The sequence below is a fragment of the Phascolarctos cinereus genome, unplaced genomic scaffold, assembly GCF_003287225.1.
Source record: "Phascolarctos cinereus isolate Bilbo 61053 unplaced genomic scaffold, phaCin_HiC Scaffold_1;HRSCAF=81, whole genome shotgun sequence".
NCBI classification, from domain to species: domain Eukaryota; kingdom Metazoa; phylum Chordata; class Mammalia; order Diprotodontia; family Phascolarctidae; genus Phascolarctos; species Phascolarctos cinereus.
The window spans coordinates 203,049,887-203,070,873 of NW_027555514.1; the positions used below are offsets into that span (position 1 = coordinate 203,049,887).

Sequence of the window (20,987 nt, forward strand, 5' to 3'; positions counted from 1 at the left end):
AAAAGTTTGGAGACCATTGGATTAGAGTAATACATTAACTGTAGTAAATGTTTGCTTTTTAATATTGATGATTTGCAACTGTTTACAGTAGCTAATAATAACCTAAGCTTTCTCCTGAATTCCAAGCTTCAGATCTTTTTTTATTTAAACCACCAGATCTGCAAACTAAAACATGCTGGGTATTGTGTTTTCTTAGAAAGACAGATAGCAGCTATATTTGAACTGATTATATCTTTTTTCCCCTTCTTGATACAGAAATGAGTGGTGGATTAGCACCACGTATAAAAGCACTGTATATGTATCCAACTTGCCTTTTTCTCTGACAAACAGTGACTTATACAGGGTAAGCAAATTTATTTATAAATACCTTTATCGAAGTCTATACAAACTATATTGGGGTCCTAAATGAATGGAGTGTACCCTGGCAGAATTGCTTATTTATTACTTAAATGCAAATCTGTTAAATCTGTAACAAGTGTATGTTTACATATATATGAGAAAATCTGCAAATATTAATGTGTCCATTCTTCAAAGATAGGGCATCAGGAAGTTATCTCAGACAACTTTATTTCTGTTGTACAGTGTCTATAGGTAACACAAGTGGGTACCTAGTATTCTGCAATTTCTCCCATCTCTTCTAATTTAGGAGCCCATCCTACAGTGGGTTTGTTTGCTTTTTTCTAAAATAACAAAACACGCCTAGACCAGACGTGTCACCAAATCAAATTAAAATGTAATTAGGATGTGGAAACTTGTCTTGCTGGACTAGTTAAATTTGTTTGCAGGTTAATGAAAAGGGTTTAAAAGAAAATTTTTAAAATGTTTTTGTTCAGTGAAGAGCAAATTATATGTAAAATTTTTAAAATAAAAATAATTGGTAAACACTTGATAAAATAAAAATACAATCCAATGTAAATAATATTTGTGGTTTTTCTAAGTCAAAATGTGGCAGCAGAGAATGGTTTCTATTTGAGTTTTACCCCATTGGTCCAAACAATTGGATACCTACTTGTGACTTCTCCCCAGGCTTTGAAACTGGTATTTTTTTCCCATTAGTAAATGAAGGTAGAATTGTTTTACATTAACATCAATACCAATGACAATTGATCAAACTTTTTAGTGCCTGCTGTGTACAGAGCACTACTCTAGGGTGGGGAAAGAAAAGAGTTTAGGGGCATTGCCTTTATGGAGGTACCAATATAGTACTGGTACCCTTGATTGGATGGGCACCATTATATTCCCACATACTCACTAGATATGTTTGAATAACCCAACTAATAAAACTGGAAAGGTGTATTGTACCCATAGGCAATAAAAAAATCATTTACCTTACTTTCTTTGTCTTAAACCTAAATTTTAGAACTGGATTGTAGAACTTTTTATGACTTTCACTAAAGAAGAATTTCATCAGTTTATAATTTGTGGTGACTGGAATATTCACACACTTGTATGTTGTTAGAATGAATTGTCTCCCTTTATGGTCTCTATTGCAGATATTTTCCAAATATGGAAAAGTTGTAAAGTAAGTATCCATTTTAACTTTTAAGTTTCTTAAACTGTTTTTTATTGTTGTTTTTTAACATGGTTTCATTTCTATTTAACACCTCAGCACAGTGTAGTAGATAAAAAACTGACCTTGGAGTCAGGAAAACCCATGTTCAAATTTCACTTTCGAAACATATTGGCTAGGAAAGTTACTTAACTTCTCATTATTTCTATTCAACCTTCTAAGATTATAATTTGCAGAACAATAGCCAGTGTGCACGGATAGACTTCTCTCAACAGAAGATCTCTATACCAATGTCTGACTATAATAAGTTAGCTGACGTGATCAGAGAATGTTAAGAGTTCTGATCAATCAGGTATTTTGATTCCTACAGGGTGATTATATATTCCATAATTAGTTTTATTGAGTCTTCATCATCTTTCTCTAAGACGAGAATGGTCATTAAAGTTAATCTGAATCAGCATTTTTAAGTGTTGTTTTTGTTAGCATTAATATAGTCTTTGTATTTTTGTTTTAGCTGTACTTATTTCACTCAGTATCATTTTATACAAGTATCATATATAGGATCATAGATTTAGAGCTGGAAGAGACTTAGATATAATCTAGTCCTTCTCATTTTATAGGTGAGTAAACCGAGTCCCAGAGAGGTTAAATGACTTGCCCAAAGTTAAATTGGTAGTAAGTAATCAACATAGCAAAGACTCAAAATCAGGTGCTCTAACTCCAAATCCGGCACTCTTTTCACTGTACCACATTCTTCCCATGTTCCTCTGAATTCCTTCAGTGATTCATTACTGTGATTCATTATTAATAGGAGTACATGATTAAAAAAAGTTTGGCATGATAATGTTTAATTGTACTCATAGATCTCCATAGTTTGTTCAGCCATTACCTAATTTATGTCCATACCCTTGGTTTAATTTGGCTTTTTTTCTACCACAGAAAGTGCTGCTTTATGGAACTCTTCCCTCTTTCTTTGGGTAGAAGTTGCAAGGGGCCAGTTTAGGCTTTAATAAAAGAAAAATTTCTAAATAATTAGAGCTATTCCTACTTACTGTAGGCCTTCAAACAAAAGCTGACCCTTGTCAGATACGTTGTAGTGGTGATTCTTTTTCAGGTATAGGTTTAACTAAATAGCGACTGAAGGTCCCCTGTAAGTTTAAAATTCTGTGATTCTGTGAACTCTTTGGGGTATAAATATAGTAAAAGGTCAGAAGGTGGGCTCTCTCTTCCTTTTTCTACGTCTCAGAACCCATTGGTCTTATTCCCTATTCTTTCCTACTTTACACTAGTCACTGATGAGGAAATAACCTTTCTCCTCACCAAGGCCCAACCTTCTTCATGTATCATTGGTCTCACATCTCTTTCTGTCTTTTCTAGACAATGATCTTCCCCTTTTCCCTCCCTATTCCCCACCTCCTCATATTGATTATACCCCCTAAGTCTGGGTATACTGCAAGGCTTTATTCTGTCTCTACACTTTATCATTTGGTGGCTTCATTAGTTGCTTTATGCAGATTATTCTCAGATGTATATATCCAGCCCTAGTCTTTCTCCTAAATTCAGTCTCCATCAGGAAATGCCTTTTGGCCATTTAAAATTGGATGTCCTGTAGGCATCTCAAAACTCCACATCTTTCAAATCTGGCCTCAGACACTTGAAACTTACTAGCTTTGTGACCCTGGGCAAGTCACTTAACCCAGATTGCCTCACCCCCCCCCAACAAAAAAAACTCCACATGTCCAAAACAACTCATTATCTTTCCCCTTAAACCTGTTTTCTGAACTTCCCTATATCTGTCCACTACCATCCTTCTTGTCACCCAGGTTCAAAATATTAATGTCATTCTCAATTCTTCACTCTTTCTCAACCAATACATTTGTAAGCCATTTTCATTCTAATTCTACAGAATCTCTCAAATCTGTCCACTTCTCTCTACTCACATAGTTCCTGCTCTAGGTTAGGCCCTCATTACCTCTTTCTTGGATTAATGTAATAAATAATTTCCTAATTAGTCTCTCTCTTCTCAATTCTGTTCTCCACAAAGAGGCCAAAGTGAGTTTCTGAATAGTCTGTGTCACTCCCCAGTAGCTCCCCATTACCATTAGGATCAAATATAAACTCTTTGATTTGTCTTTTAAAGCTTTTCACAACTTGTCCAAGCCTACATCTCCAGCCTTATTACATATTGCACCCTTTCACAAATACTTTAGTTTAGCTAAACTGACGTGTTTACTGTTCTTCACACATGTGCATTTGTCCTGGCTGTTCTCTGTGCATGGAATGTTCTCCTTACCGCTACCTCTTAGAATCCCTAATATCCTTCAAAACTCAGCTTAAATACTACCTACATACTAGTGCCCCTCCCAATTGTTTCATAATTGCTTCGTATATACTTATATATACACATTTTTCCCCTCAGTAGAATATAATAAGCATCTTGAGAGTAGTGACAATCTCATTTTTGAATTTGTATCCCCAGCACCTAGCATAGTTCCTGATAAATAGTAGGTACCTAATAAATGCTTGTTGATTAATTGATTGAAAGTGAACAGTTTAGATCCAGCCATTTTGGAGAGCAATTTGGAACTATGCCCAAAGGGCTATAAAAATGTGCATACCCTTTGTGCCAGCATAGCACTTCTAGGGCAGTATCCCAAAGAGATCATAAAAATGAGAAAAGGACCTACATGTACAAAAATGTTTATAGCAGCTCTTTCTGTGGTGGCAAAGAATTGGGAATTGAGGGAATGTCCATCAGTTGGGGAGTGGCTGAACAAGTGGTGGCGTATGAATGTAATGGAACACTATTGTATTATAAGAAATGATGAGCAGGCTGACTTCAGAAAAACCTGGAGGGGCAGTGAAAAGAGCTGCAGCCTTGGAGCAGTCCTCAGACACTTGACATGAACGAACTGTGTGACCTTGGGCAAGTCACTTAACCCAGACTGCCTCACCAAAAAAGAAAAAAAAAGTTTGAAGTCATTATTGGGGCAGCTAGGTGGCTCAGTGGATAGAGCATTGGCCCTGAAGTCAGGAGGACATCAGTTCAAATGCAGCCTCAGAATAAACACTTAACACTTGCTACCTGTGTGACCCTGGGCAAGTCACTTAATCCCAATTGCCTAAAAATTAAAATAAAAAAAACCAACCTGGAAAGACTTGTACATATTGATGCTGAGTGAAGTGAGCAGAACCAGGAGAATGTTGTACAGTAACAGCCACGTTGTCTACTTTAGTAGACTTAGCTCTTCTCAGCAATGCAAGGATCTAAGACATCTCTAAAAGTCTGATGATGGAAAATGCTATCCACATCCAGAGAAAGAACTATGCAGTTTGAAAGCAGATCGAAACACACTATTTGCTCTTTTTTTTCTTCTGTTTTGTTTTGTTTCCTCTTTCTTGTGGTTCCTCCTGTTGGTTCTATTTCTTCTTTACAACATGACTAATGTGAAAATATGTTTAATAGAAATGTATATGTAGAGCCTGTATCAGATTGATGCCGTCTTGGGGAGGGAGGTAATGAGGGAGGGGGAGAAAATTTAAAACTCAAAAGCTTATGGAAGTGATTGTTGAAAACTAAAAATAAATAAATTAAAAAGTCATTGAAAAAATTAAAATAAAAAGAAAGCGAACAGTTTAGTTACTTTTCTAACATAAATCCAAATTTGTGTTCCAAAGCAATTGCAGGTTATAGACCAATACATGTTGCAGAGGCTGAAGAGAAATTCTCATAACTCAGTAATTCTCCAAATGGCATGAATATGACCTCAGTACAAAGTGGAAATAAATGAAGATTTTGGAAAAAATATTGGAAAACATGGGTTAGGAATAAGGAATGAGAGAGGCCAAAGACTTGTAGATCATCAAAAATTTCACATTGTGAAATGTCAAAGAAAGAGTCAGAAGACTCTGGTCATGGCAAACATTGAATGCTATTACTAAGAATAAAATAGATTCTATTTTAACAACCAATAAATTATTATCCCTGATGTGGGATTCATTCCTGAATTAGATCTCTGGGTATCAGGCTATCACCTTACCTTGTTAAAGCAAAGATCAAAATTAGTACAAAGCTAGAAAAAATAATAAAAATCAGAAAAAGATATGGTATGCAATTAAAACAATTCTAACTTGACCTATATAACTATACTTATTACACACCCCCAAAACAGGAGATAGACAAAGGAAAGAATATCAATGCTAATTATAATTTCACATGAAACTATAACAGGTATAAGTCAATTGTCTTAATAAACAGGTCCAAAAAAGCCTCTAAAATCTTAGTTACAGTCTCTTAATGAACATGCCAAGCTGAGATATAGCAGCGAAAGGCAACACTGGTTTAGAATAAAAATGTGTTTCTAAAATCTTAGATAGAAAGATTATGGAAAAAGTTACAAGCAGCATCTCCTCAAAAGACAGAGAAGCAAAAGTTAAAATCAGTTCATTAAAAACATGGCAAGAGATTCAACTAAGCAAAATCATTCTAGTGACATTTAAGAATGAAACTAAAAGGAGGAACCAACAAATAGATAAAAGAAATTCTCTTTACCATAAAGGATGAAACCACAGCAGGAAACAGTGCTACTGAGTACCTGAATGGCCAAGGGTGGGGGGTTGGGGCAGAGCACCTCACATTAAGTCCTTCCATAAAGCCTAAGATGGTCAGGTCCTTTTAGGACCACAAGAGGGAAACAGGGCTGCTTATAATCTAATGGAGGAAAACAAAATACAAAATGATGCTGAAAACTTGGGGGTAGGGGAAAAGCACCCAATTTAAGGGCATGGTGAAAAGAGGTCAGTTAGGAAAGACCCAAGATTGTGCAGCCAAGTGGGAAATGAGATGTCTGAGCTGATATCTCTCCTTAGAGGTGGAATTTATGGCCCCACCCTCCAATCAGAGAGGTAGAACGTCATGAGGAAGTAGAATACCAAAGCTGATGAGATCTTAAATGATGTTGAGGTTTTCCAAATAATGAGCTTCCTGGAGCAAGTAGGAGAAATCAGAGACTGACTTCCAGAGATCTGGAAAACAGTTTGAAGAGAAACAATTTTAAAATCATCAGAGCAAATATGACCAAATTAAAAACCTGTACACTGTGTTTCAAGAGATCACAAAATTAAATTGCTTAGATGCATTGGAACCGAAAATAAAACAAAAATAGAATCAATATGTTAGTCACTTCCTGAAAGAAACCCCACAGAAACCAAGCAGTAATATCTTAGCCAAAATTTAGAGCTCCTGGGTCAAAAGGGTAATACCAAAAATAGAAGAAGAAAAAACAGGTTCGAAGGAATCACGTAACTTAAAAGGCATTTTACGTAAATGATTAAATCTTAGCTTTAAAAGAACTTTGTGAGGTGGTAGAACATTATTCTCTCTATTTAGCAAAATAAGAAACTGAGGCTCTACAAACTTAAATGGCTTGCCCATGAATTAAAGTGATAGAAGCAGGATTCTTCATATTTTTCTTCCACTTCTAACTTTATACTAGAATGTGAGCTTCTTGAGGGCAAGTACTATTGGGGTTTTTGTTTTTATATCTCTGGTGCCTACCACAGAGTTCTACACATAGTAGGTACTTAATACATTTTTATTGAATTGAATTGAATTCTTGGCAAGGTTTATTCCAGCTGCAAAAAGTTGGGGAATGTAAGGATGGTTCAGAACCTGTTTGCTTCAGGGAGATACTTAGGGTCCTTTAGGCCTGCACCAAAAACCCACCCAGGCACAATGCCTTGCACAAAGCAAATATTTAATTAATATTTGTTGAATTGAAAAAAAAACCTAGGTTCGTATTTCTTCTCAGAAACTTATAAGCCCTTTTAGAAAAGAGATTTCTCACTTAACCCCAACTGCCTCACCAAAAAGACAGAGAGAGGGAGAGAGAGATTTTGTAGTGGATGAAGAGGAAATAAAGAAAATTCTTAGAAATATTTGGGTCAATCATAAACCAACATTTTTCTGTTTCCTCTGGGGGGAAGGGGGGAATGAGAAGAAGACTCAAGAAAAATTGGAAAAATCTATTAAAAGCTTTATGACAAACTAATTTGCTCCATCAAGAATAATGGACATAGTGAACCCTAAAAATCACTCTGAATTCGCTTATAGAGGGGATTGAAATGGCAATAAAGAGAACAAAGAGGGGAGAAATAACCAGATTGAACCTGATATATGTAGAAGAGATACATGCTAAAGGCAACAAAATTGTAATAACATTGAGGGACAAGATACCTGAAGGTGGGGAAGATAACCAAAAGCATGGGAAAAAACTCAAACCTTATTAATACCATAGACAGAGAGAACACTAAACATGTGTACCTACCTTCTCATATATAAAAAATCTTTATGACAGTCATTTATACATGAATCAAGAGCATGCATGCTTAATGAGGGTATTGAGGAACCAACAGGCATTCACAGGCTGTATTGAACAATGGGGCCACATTTTTATCTTCTTACAGTTAACTGAAAAATGTTGCAATTTGGGGCAAGTGGTGCTAAATTCATTTTTTTTTTTGGTTGAGGCAATTGGGATTAAGTGACTTGTCCAGCATCATACAGCTAATAAGTGTCAAGTGTCTGAGGTCAAATTTGAACTCAGGTCCTCCTGACTTCAAGGCCAGAGCTCTATCCACTGTACCACCTAGCCGCCCTGCCAGATTCATTTTAGATGATGTCAAGTTTAAAACAAGGGTCTAACTGGCAAGCAGATGTGTTCAGCAGGCGTTTGTGGAGGTGCAGGACTTGTATTTTATTGGTATAGAGATGTTAATAAATTATGCTTTGTACTTGTTGACAACAACAGAAGTGTTAATAAATTATGTTAATATTAAAATGTTATGAAATATAACCTTAATCTCCAATTCAGTGGAAACATAGGGACCAGTGCTTCATGATCGTTTTCTAAACATCAGTTTTCCTGATGACATTCACAAACGGCTATCAATGAAGTCTCCCAGTTAATAGATTGCTTTTATATTTTTGAAATATATAGATTTAGGAAATGCTTTTTTTTAACATAATTTTTTATAGTCATGCATCTGATTTGAATGTGCAGAACTTTTTCTGTTCTGTTTAACATAATTTTTCTCAGCAGGTAGTAGTAACCAGATGTCAATACTCAGAAGAGCAAAATCATAACACATGTACCTACAACATATAATCTATTTCGAGCTCTTAGCAGACCACAGAAGTATCTGGAAGGTACACAGTGATAATAGCTACTTTAATGTGCCTCTTTACAAGATGATCTAGGTGTTGCTCAGAATTTTGTCATGACCTTCACATTAAAACCACAAAAACACAGCACTGAAAAATTTACATATCCTGCCCCTATTGTATTTTTTGTTTGCTTGATTTTTGTTTTTTAGTAAGGCAATCAGGGTTAAGTAACTTGCCCAGGGTCACACAGCTAGTAAGTGTTAAGTGTCTGAGGCCAGATTTGAACTTAGGTCCTCCTGACTCCAAGGCTGGAGCTCTATCCACTGTGCCACCTAGCTGCTCCCCTCCCCCCATTGTACTTTTCGATGAAACCCTGGTTTCTAAAACTCATTCTAATCACAAAAGTAATCAGATATTACATATACTATATGTATAGAGTACTAAAGGAAAGTTACCAAATCCAATTTTAGGTCCTACCTTCAACTGAACTTTTTCCATGTATCCCTTTCTTACACCATATACCTTGGGAGTACCCAAATAGATATTTAACAAACTAAAATTTCATTGATCTTTGCAGTTATACAAATGTACGTAGTAACATTTAAGGGTTAAATTTAAGTCTGATTATGTAGAAATACCTAGAAAGGCATGGATCTCTTCCTTTCCACCAGATATTTAGCTCTAATTGAAAAGTGCCAGATTTTCTGAGATACATATCCTGTGATCATAAGAATGTGAAAACTGATTTTATCTAATTCATGTAATCTTTTGTTCTGGATTTTAAATCAAAATTAAATTTTCATTTGATCCTTTGCACTACAGTGTCAGACTTCTGCAACCATTTGTTTATAAGAGTTTGTATACTGAGTTAGAGGCTAGAACTGTTCTTGCAAAACTAAGGTGTGTGTTTATATCATATTCCTGAAAAGTAAAATAATAGGTTACTTCAGTGTGCATGGATAAAAATGAGTCAAGTATGATTTTTTAAATTTGTAAAAAACTGAAGTCCAACTATAAAACCTCTTATCATTGTTTTTCACAATCACTAGAATATTTATAAAATAGTTCCCAACTGTAACAAAAAAATCACTGAGTCAAGTTGGAAAAATAAAATATTTAACCAGATGCAACTTGAATGTATAGGCATCTTTAATTTTTTTACTGATATCTTGTCACTACTACTAACCAGTACTTACATAAAGAAATACAGTTATAAAATGGAATAATAAACTCCTTAGAGAGTCTCCATGTGAGTGTATGTTTATAAAGGACTTAATTATTCCAAAGAGCAAAGATGGCAAACAAAGAAAAATTTTCCCAGATGCTCAGCACCATTCCCTAGACTAGGAAGGATCTAGTTCAGAGTGAATCTTTTATCTTATTTTGAAAGAATAATTAGTTAAGAATATTTTATCTTGTGTATGAATGTATGTACATGTCAAAAATATTAGGTTAAATAACATAATTCTTTGGCAAAATAAGTAATCTTAACTTCTAAATCACCACATTTGCTAGGAAGTCAAAGGAAGCCTACCAAAAAATAAAACATTTCTTACCTTATTCTTTCAAAATCATCTGAAAGGTGAGCAACAAGATGGCAGACTAGACATTTTCTCTGATCCCCACAACCTCTCAGACCTCTTCAAAACAGAAATAATGTGCCAAAGATAAAGGAACTTCTGCTGTTTCCATAGTCTAGGATACCCAGAAAGTTAAAGAAAAATCCAGGAACTGACACTCACTGACTCTGAGCTCACTTAGCACCCTTTCCCCATATCCCATGCTACTGTCAGAGAGGCTACACTAGCAACCCCAAGGACATAACATAGACTTACATTAAAACCCACCCTTAAACTCTCATCCCCTTCTTCCCAGTGCCATAGAACCCCAGCTCCAGGCTGTGGAAATTTCATCAGGCCATAACAACCAGCCTGGCCACAATCTTTCAGGAGCAAAAGCCTGCCAAGGGCTGCAACCTGGAAGCACCAATGCCAGTGGCAGGGAAAGCAGCCTCTGCCAGTGCCAGGAAAGGGAGGCTCTGAACCCTTGATGCCAACAGGCTCTAAACTGCCAGTGTTATTGCAGAGAACTAAGGAACAGAGAGAGGGGAATAGATCACCCTTCCATTTTAGTATGTCATTCATAACGCATTAGAAGGATCAGGGAGCTTTTAAAAATCTAGTCAGACAAGGCAAAGTAATAGACATTGCAAGTAATTTTTTTTTAATTTCAAAGATGTATTGCCTTTCTTGATAACAAAAAAGAAAGAATTGTTTTTTCTTGAAGATTCCATTGTTCCAATTTATGCCATTCTTCAACCACTGATTTAAGTTTGATGGAGTATAGCAATTAAAATACTTTTTATTTTATTAAATTAGCACTATATTTTCTTTGCTGATTTACTAAATTAATTCATTATGCATTAAAGTAATTATATGTGAACATACTGATTTTATTTGCACCTCCCAAGTATTGACTTATGCCCATTTTGGATTATCAGTACTTTTGTTTATTTCTTTTCAGGGTTACTATTATGAAAGACAAAGATACCAGGAAGAGTAAAGGTGTTGCATTTATTTTGTTTTTGGATGAAGAATCAGTACAAAACTGTTCGAGGACACTAAACAATAAGCAGGTAGGCCAGTCATCTAGGCAGCATAAAGACCTTGCCTGTCTGACCACCCACTCAAAGAATAAAGGGGGATAAAAGATGAAAATAAAGTCCAAGAGAATTCAGTAGATTGGCTGGGAAAACATATAATAAATGAAAAGGCTACGGAGCTTCATAGGCCTTCACCTTTCCAAAATGAAAAGAGGATTCAAAAGAGAGAGAACATAGGAGACCCACTGCTTAGTAGCACTTGCTTCAGGTAAGCAGGCATCCCTATATCACAGTAACTAAATTAACTTTTAAAAAATCACATTTGCAGTTTGGGAAAAAAATTGAATTCTCTGATTTGTAAAATTTACTCTTTGCTCTACTTTCTTCCCCTCTCCCCACCCTTCCATGGTTTAGTTATTTGGGAGAGTGATAAAAGCAAGCATTGCTATTGACAATGGAAGAGCTGCTGAGTTCATCTGAAGGCGCAACTACTTTGATAAATCTAGGTGTTATGAATGTGGAGTAAGTAAAAAAAAAACTTTACAAAATTTTCTAAACATTAATATTCAGTATGTTTCACATCCGTTTTTCATTAATGGTAGTTATCTAGTACTCTGGTTCATAAAACTGTGATGTAAGGAGGATGTATGTGAAGAGTCTTGAGTATCTAAATTCCTAGGAGGAATTTACCATGTTCAGATATAATTTTTCTTTTCCCTGATTTTCAGTTCTGTAATACATGCCAGTTATCAAGTTAATTTCCTTTAACCTGGAGTACATAGTCAAGATTTGAGTAAGAATAAAATGAAAAATCACTTGGGTACTAAACAGTTTGTATATTCTTTCCAATAATATATTTCACAACCCATCTGTTCCTTCCTATTCTCTTCAATTTGTGTTCATATTGTCCCTTAAATTTGCCACAGTGGATTTACCTGTCACGGTGAGAGACTTCCTCAATTTCTCCTGAAATTGCAAGAATTTACCCATGACCAGTAATTCTTCTTTTTCCTCAAACCATTCCCTGAAAATATCCTCTTCTTTGAAGTTTCTTATTTGTTAAATAATAAATAGTTAAATAGTTTCTTATTGTTAAATAATAGTTTAATAGTAAAATAGTTTCTTATTTTTAAATGTTTCAGCCTATTCACACCCACCATATGACACTATTGTACTCTTATGTGATGCCATCTTTTGATTCTTTAGAGATTGTACTTTCTCATGACTTGGAAAGATTCTGCAACACTGGTAGATATTAAAAAGATAGGACTTTGTTTTGAGAAAAAGTTGGGGACTATTAAAGAAACTTTACGGTTTCCTGAGAGAAATACAACCTACTCTTCTGTTTAAATCTGATTCCCTCAAATCATTGTCCATTTGTACTGACTGTCCCAGACATATAAATTGATGGATAAGCAATAAAGCTTGTCCTCCTACCTGCAGTCCATAATCTGGGACACCGGCATTCCTCATTGCTTTTCCCTTTATGTGTGGTTAAGCCAAACTCTTTTCAATGATTACAGAACTCTTTCATGATGCTCTGCAGCATTCTAGGATTTGATGTAACTAGGACAATGTTATCTTCAGACAGAAACAAATGAAGGACCTCACTATTCATATGGAATCCCTTTTCACCTTGGACCTAGCACTGTCTTTCTTCTATGACAACGAAAAACTCCTTCAGCTAGAAAGGTCTCCCTGTTCCTTACCTCTCTTGATATTTTGTGAAGGAGAGTTGTCAGCAAATGTCATGACCCAAGAAATTTTGAATAATTTGCTCTTTAGTCATTTTCAGTTGTGTCTGACTCTTCATGACCCATTAGGGGTTTTCTTGGTAAAGATACTGGAGTGGCTTGCCATTTCCTTCTCCAGCTCATTTTACAGATGAGGAAACCGAGGTAAACAGGGTTGTCACTTGCTTAGGGTCCCACAATTAGTAAGTGTCTGAAGCCAGGTTTGGGCTCATGAAGATGAGTTTTCTGGACTCCAAGCCCAACACTGTCCACTGTTCCACCTATCAGCCCTCTGAATAATTTAAATGTGTGAATAGGAGACACCAGTATGTTGTGCTCTGCTAAATCAACTGTGTTTTTTTTGTGTGTCAGTGAACAACACAGAGAAGAATCTTGTATTCTTTATATTTTTCAGTCTGTTGTATGATGGTCAATAGTGGTCTATTGTGTAATATTGCTTACAAAAGTCTTCCTAATCTCTAAGCATATCCTTTTCAAGTATGCTTTCAGTATATGTTTAAATGATTCTCATAAAAACTTTATGTAGATGCAAAGATAGAGTTATAGGTTGGTAGTTGTGGATTTCTCCATCTCCTTTTTATTAATTTTGTTAATTATATCTGAGATTTTTCCGTATCTCTGGTATTTTATTCTCCTTCAGATGTCTTGTGAATCAGTCTCTCAACCTCACCATTATGTGGGTCCCTATCATGTCTACAATATATACTTGTTCTAATCTAACTTCTTTTTCCATATTTGTTCACTTTGATGTAATACTTCTGTAAGCATATCCATCATTGTGATCTTAGAATCCAAGCATGGTAGCTTCACTATCCTTGATGGTGGAAAAAATTTTTTATAAAAATCTTTGCAGTTCTTTTCCATTTTCCTTCTCTTTGTTATCCTTCCATTTTGTCTTTGAGGTGAATCTGCTTTGCTGGATCTCTTGGTAAACTTTCTCTAAATTGTTTTTTCCCTCCACTGCTTTCCTGTTTTATGAGGTGTTTCTATTCGTAATGTCTTTGGTGATCAAGTTATGTTTGCTAATTAAGGCAATTTTTTAGACTTTTAAAGGTTTCCTTATTTTGGCAACTGATTTCTAGCAGTTAAACTTCTTTATAAAAGTATCATACTCAAAATCTTATGGAAGTGAATATTGAAAACTAAAATTTAATTAATTATAAATAAATAAAAGTATTATAATCCATCTGTGTACTCTTTTTTCTTCCATTGCCCATATTTTAAGCTATCAATAAGTTGTTTGACTCATCAGGATTGAGTTGCCATATATAGATATATATATATATGTGTGTATATATATATATGTATATATACACACACACACACACACACACACACACACACATATGCCATATCTTTTTCTGATTTTTTGTTTATCTAACTTTGTACTAATTTTGATCTTTACTTTTTAACACTAATCGTCTGATTGTACCGAGTCAGTTTCCTGCCTATTAACACGTAAGCTTTTTATTTTTGGTGATATTATTCAGTGTTTGCCATGACCAAAACCTTCTTATTCTTTTCTTGAGAAAAATATATAGATGTGAGTTTTTTGTATTTGTTTGATGGTCTTAATAGCTTTAAAGCTGTGATTCTGAGTGCCTTCTTTTAATGCTTTGCCATTGCCTCTGCAGAAGCAGAAGGACTGGGACCACACCTATATATTTTTCTTTTTTTTTTTTCCCATGGTCCATCTTCAAGTGGCCACCCTACTGATTATGACCTTCTCTAGGTTAATCCCCAAACTGAAGACTCAATCTCTTTCTCAGATCATACTTGAAACCTTTCTAGCAAGGTAGAACCTGCTGGTGCCTATAATCCCTGACCAATTAGGTCACCTCAGTTCCACAAAGAGGCATAGGAGTAGTACTTTGTGGAAGAAAAAATTTGAAAAATTTGAAAAATTGCAGAATATTTTATCTAATAAGGATATGTTTTTGGTGGCTGTATCATTACACTTCACATACTAAGAATCCTCCAAAATGCAGCATAAAATTAAATTGTACTGTTTCAAACTACGCTCCGTAGCTAGGAAAAGTATATTGTGACCACAGAACAAAATTTCATAACAACAAGCTTGTTAAAAAGAATTCAAGCAACTGGTATATGCCAGGCACTGTACTAAGCAGGTAGACAAAAAAGCAGTCCCTATTCTCGAGGAGCTCATAGTTTAATGGGCCCTTAAGGCCTCATTCCCTTCATTTTTTAACCAGATAACTATATGGTAGATTCAGTGGACATATCCATAGGTGTAACTGAAATTGGGGTAAAGGAAATGCCTGGATATAAACTGGAATGGTGTAGAAAATAAATTTCTGCAACACATCCTCTCTCCCTCCTCCATTTTTGTCACCAGTAAAAGTGGATGCAAGAATAAGTCCTAGGCATTTGGCAGTGGTATTTACTCCAGTTTCTGAAACCTGTGAATACATCTCCTGTCTTTTTTGCCATTTTTTTAAAACCCTTAATTCTAAAAGCACCATGCTCTTAGATCTTTTTGTCATAGAGAGAGCTTATTCACTAATTTAGTATCAATGTTTTTCTAATTGTTCTATTTGTAATCTTTGCATCCTAGATAAGCTTCAGTGTCACAATAATTTCAGAGTGTGTACATGTTATTTTGTATCCATTTACATTTGAGTTATTTTTAACATAGTAGAGTTTCAGGAATCACATGGCATACTCAGGCATGTCAGGTATGACTGTATTGCAATATGCGTCATTGGAGTACTGACCTCAGTGAAATCACAGATCTATTGGAGCATTTCAGTCTCTGAATCTTGAAATTTAAGTTATTTTTGAGATAGACTTTTTTTTAGTCTTTAAGTAAAACTTGTAAAATAATATATAAAGTAATTATTTCCCAGTCTTATTCAAATTGTAGATCAAGGAAATTTTGTATACATACTTTAGATTTTAGCAAATCATTTGATAAAATATTTTATACTATTCCTGTTGAAAAGCTGGAGAATGTGGACGAGGCAATAACACATTTACAGAAATTTACCATTGTTTGAATGATTAGAATCAAAGAATAGTTATTAATGACTATTGAATGATTGAATGATAAATTGAATGATTATTCAATATCAACTTGGTCTCCAGTAGAGTACTCCAGGGATCTGTTCTTGGCTCTGTTCTTTTTAAAATTTAAATTAAAAAAAAAATTTTATCAGTGATTCAGATAAAGACACAGATAGTATACTCATCTGTGGAAGACACAAAGCGGAGGACAGCTACCACACTCTATGACAGAATCGGGTCCAAAAAGATCTTGACTAGCTAGAGCTTTGGGCTTAATCTAATTAGATGAGATTCAGCAAAAATAAATGTAAAGTCTTGCTTACCCTTGGGTTCAAAAAGTCAACAAATAAAAGATGGAGAAGGCATAGTTAGACAGTAGTTGTTCTGAGAAAGATCTGACAGTTAGTGAACTATAAACTTGATATGAGTTACTCTATAATGTGGTAGCCAAAAGAAGCTAATTAAATTTTGGGCTGTAATATTAAAAAAGGCATTATATCACAAAATAAGGAGATGATAGTTTTCCTATACTCATCCCTAATCAGTCCACATCTGGAGTATTGTATATTTTGGGCACAATAATTTAATAATGATTGGTATTAATAAGCTGGGAAGTAACTAGAGGAAGGCTACCAAGATATTGAAGGTCCTTGAGGCCATGCTATATGGACTTCAATTTAAGGAAATGAGGATGCTAAGCCAGTAGAAGAGAAAACTCAAAGGAGATGTGATAGCTATGTTCAAGTATTTGAATTTTTTCTGTTTGGTCCCAGAGGGCAGAACTAAGGGCAATAGGCAGAAGTTGCAAAGAAGCAAATAAAGGCCTTTATGTCAGGAAAAACTTCCTGACAGCTAGAAGTAGCATGGGCTCCCTTAGCTGTGAGTTTCTGCCTCATTAGAGGTCTTCAAGCAAAGTGTTGATGACTACTTGTCCAGGATATCATAGTAGGGATTCCTTTTTTCCCTTTTCTTTGGATTAGACTAATGGTTGCTGAGGTCCATTCCAACTGAAAAATCTTTGATTTGTAGAAAAATTCATATAATACAAAAAAAAAATGCAAGCTTTGTCATTCCAGGTTTTGGTTTCCATTTTGTTTTGCTTTTTTTAATGAAGAGATAAGAAATGTTACCAGTGTCATAGTAATCTTGTGCTTGTTCTGACGTGACTTCTTTGGATTTGTTTTTTTTTAATTCCAACAACATATTGTTCTTAACCACAAACAAAAAAAAAATTCCTGCTCACCCACACAATACTTTTTAATGTCTTTTTTTTCCCCTCAAATAATAAAAACGTAACAAAGGAAACAGGTCACCTAAGTTACGCTTGTCCAAAAAATGTGCTTGGAGAACATGAACCACCAAAAAAGAAAGAAAAGAAAAAGAGAAAGAGAAAGAAAATTATTGAACTGGAAGAAGAAATGTATGTATATCATTCTTCTCTGAGAATAAGATATTACATTGCCTAATGTGTACCTACTATCGGTCATATATGTTCTGATTTGAGAGAAAAATATAGAAATGAACACACACACACACACATATATATATATACACACATATATACATATATATGTATGTATGTATGATATATATAATATGTACACACATCTGTGCATGTGTATGTATATGTGTGTATTTCAGTGAAGAAGTGGAAGAAAGTGAAGATGAAGGAGAAGACCCTGCTCTTGATAGCCTCAGCCAAGCCATAGCTTTCCAGGTTAGTATAACTTTCCATCTTCCTGCAATTAGCAACTCACTACTTTCTGCATACTGCCAGAAACCACTTATGTAGGCATAGAAGAGCCACAGGAGCCCTACTTCTATCACCACTTGTCTCTCCACCTTTCCACTCTTCAACATAAACTGGGGGGGGGAAATTTTCTGTCAAGACAAATGGGTATAATGTGTTAGAGTAGCATTTCCAGTGTTCTTCTAGACCAGTGTCCCACAGTGTTTCTCATAGTCTTGCCTCTACTTCTACTACAGAGGCAAAAAATGAAACTAATCTTAATTACTATATGACAGAAAAAAAATCTTCATTTACCCACAGCATTGTTTCCTGAAAGAACTCCACCAAAAAAAGACAGAAAAGTTATATACTCATCCATGGTGAGTACAAAAGAAATACCTTTGAAAATAGTGGATATAATTTCCTTATTTGAGTAAAAATTATTTTTATGACACAGTAGCTTGAGTTACTTAATGTAAAAAGCATAAGTCAAATTATTTTTTCCATTCATTTGAACAATACTGACATTTGGCATTTCTATAATCTTAAAAGTTTGCAAAGCGATTTCCTTGGTAGTATAAGTATTGTTATTCCCATTCTACAGATGAGGAAACAGGTTTTGAAAGATTCATTGTCTTTCCTGTGATTATACACATCTTATTAGTGTTGGAGGTAGGATTACAACCCAAGTCTCATGACTCTCTCTCTCCACTGCGTTATCCATTGCATTCATTAAAAAATAAGCAAAAATGATTTTGCATAATAAAAATACAGTTATAACTTTTGGTTATTCTCAGTATAAAAGAAATAACATCCAAACTTTTTTCTTAAATCCATTATATAGCAAGCCAAAATTGAAGAAGACCAACAAAGATGGAAGGCCAGTGCAGGGGAACCCTCAACATCAGATGATTCAAGACGCCCAAGGATAAAGAAAAGTGCATATTTCAGTGATGAGGAAGAACTTGGTGATTGAAATTGATTTATTATGTATATATCACAGAAATATAAAAATCTTAAAGCACAGTTTAATTGGTGTTAAAATTACTCTTGGAATTTTGAATATAAGGAAACATATAACTAACCAGTTTTGTACTTTAAAACTAGAATTACAAAGTTTACTTTCATGGGAACCAAAAAAAAAATTTAGAAGTATCATGTTTCTAAATTTTTTTTTGGTGAGGCAATTGGATGTAAATTTATTTTAATAGAGTAATAAAAATCCAATTTTGCTTCTAAAACTGTTACCCTTCTAAAACCATACCTAAATGCAACCTAACCAGTTGCATTCAGTAATAAGAATAAAACTAAATTGCCAAATACTGTCATGTCACTGCAGACGTGCATTAAAGAGCTGAAGAAAATGCATTTAAAAAGCTATTAAAAAGTTAGAGCTTTCTTCACATTTCACATGTTAACTTGAGCACTTCTCAAAATCTAATTTTTTTTGGGGGGGGCCTAGGCAATGGAGTTAAGTGACTTGCCCAGGGTCACACAGCTAATACGTGTTATGTGTCTGAGGTCACATTTGAACTCAGGTCCTCCTGAATCTAGGGCCGGTGCTCTATTCACTGTGCCACCTAGCTGTCCTATCAAACTCTAATTTTAACAGAAGCTTCCTAAAAATTAAAGAAAGTCAGGAACTTAATTGTATTTAGAAATGTTCTTTACTAAAGTTCCCAAAATAATTTTTTTAAAGAATGAATAAAAAAAAAAATGAAATGAATAGCAGGATTGGGGAAGAGGAATACAATTTACTATGTATTCTACTTATATAAAACACGAATAAGTTAATTACATAAATAAATGACTACCTGACAGATGATGCTTTAGAATTTGAGTCACCCTCCCAACTATAAAATCATTAAAAAGTCACATCTCTTTGGATTCTGCCATTGCCTATTCATTACTGAATACCTACATGAACAGTTTTCAAATATCCATAAAGTCTAATCAGTTTCTTCAAAAATGTCCCACATTAGCTTCCTCTAGAAGAAAAAGGAAGGTATTTGGGGGAGGGGGCAATTGGGGTTAAGTGACTTGCCCAGGGTCACACAGCTAGTACGTGTCAAGTGTTTGGTCTGAGGCTGGATTTGAACTCAGGTCCTCCTGACTTCAGGGCCGGTGCTCTATCCACTGCGCCACCTAGCTGCCCCAAAAGGAAGGTATTTTGCTGCACTGTTTTTAAAAAATCCTTTGAGAAAATGAGAAGTGAGTTCTACATTTTGTTTTAATAATGGTTCTGTGTATTAGCCAAAAATCTCATTATTCTTGGTATTTTGGTTTGAAGCCATCCAACATGAGTTCTCACAGCCCCATATCCTCCATTCCTCAAAATTCAGTGTCATCACCTAATCTCCTTCCCTGATAACACAAAAAGTATCCCAGTTCCTCCCTAAGACTAAGTTCTCTGCGTATACCTGAATTGACCATACATCTTATGAACAGATACAGAACAAAGGATATAGAACTGGGAGAATAATTTACACAATAATGAAAAGAATGTCAAGGGCTGTCTAAAATGCAGTTCATGTGCAGGGGTCGCATGGATAGATTATCTCTATGAGCAGGCTCAACTGTCTCCAAAAGGGGCATTGGAAAAGACATCTCTACCTGCCATTTTAAATATTTCTGGTCTACAGGTATGAGTCAGATTCAAAACCAAAACTGCTTCTCTGGTTACTAACCCTTAGCTTAAGGAGAGAGAATAGCCCCAAGCTTACATACATCAACTTGCACCTTTCCCACCAAACACTGATTACACTAAACACCATCACAAATGTGGAATAGTGATTAAACCCATGTATCCAAGCAAACAACAAACATAAATTGGAGATTTTTAAACAGATTAGAAATGCTAGAAAATATGCAAGACTGAATGAGCCCTTTTCTGGGAGTCAGATGAAGTCGTCTCATCTCAAAAACAAGAGAGGCTCTCCCAAGGAAAAATCTCAAAAATCACTAGAGAGGCAAGCTGGATATCAGAGACATGCTGAGGAAGCTACAATATATTTAAAGAGACAACAACCAAACATACCTACAAACAAGCTATGAAGAGAATAGATAGGAAATAAAAGAGAAAGCACTATGATTAAGAAGTACTGGAAAAGGCTTCCTGTAGGTTAAAAATGGGAAAGAAACCAGAGAAGCCCACAGGTAGAGATGAGGGAGAGAATTCCAGACTTTGAAGATAGCCAACCTGG

General features: G+C 35.1%; 1 protein-coding gene across 1 annotated transcript; it reads left to right on the forward strand.

The window, feature by feature from the left end:
* Positions 1–257: 257 nt before the first annotated feature.
* Positions 258–18,810, forward strand: LOC110203299 (zinc finger CCHC-type and RNA-binding motif-containing protein 1). The gene is given in 8 exon segments (XM_078156521.1): positions 258–281; positions 284–343; positions 1,494–1,522; positions 11,199–11,310; positions 11,692–11,799; positions 17,357–17,475; positions 17,697–17,772; positions 18,629–18,810. Coding segments are annotated over 8 exon segments (660 nt in total). The 3' UTR covers positions 18,761–18,810.
* The last annotated feature ends 2,177 nt before the right edge of the window (positions 18,811–20,987 follow it).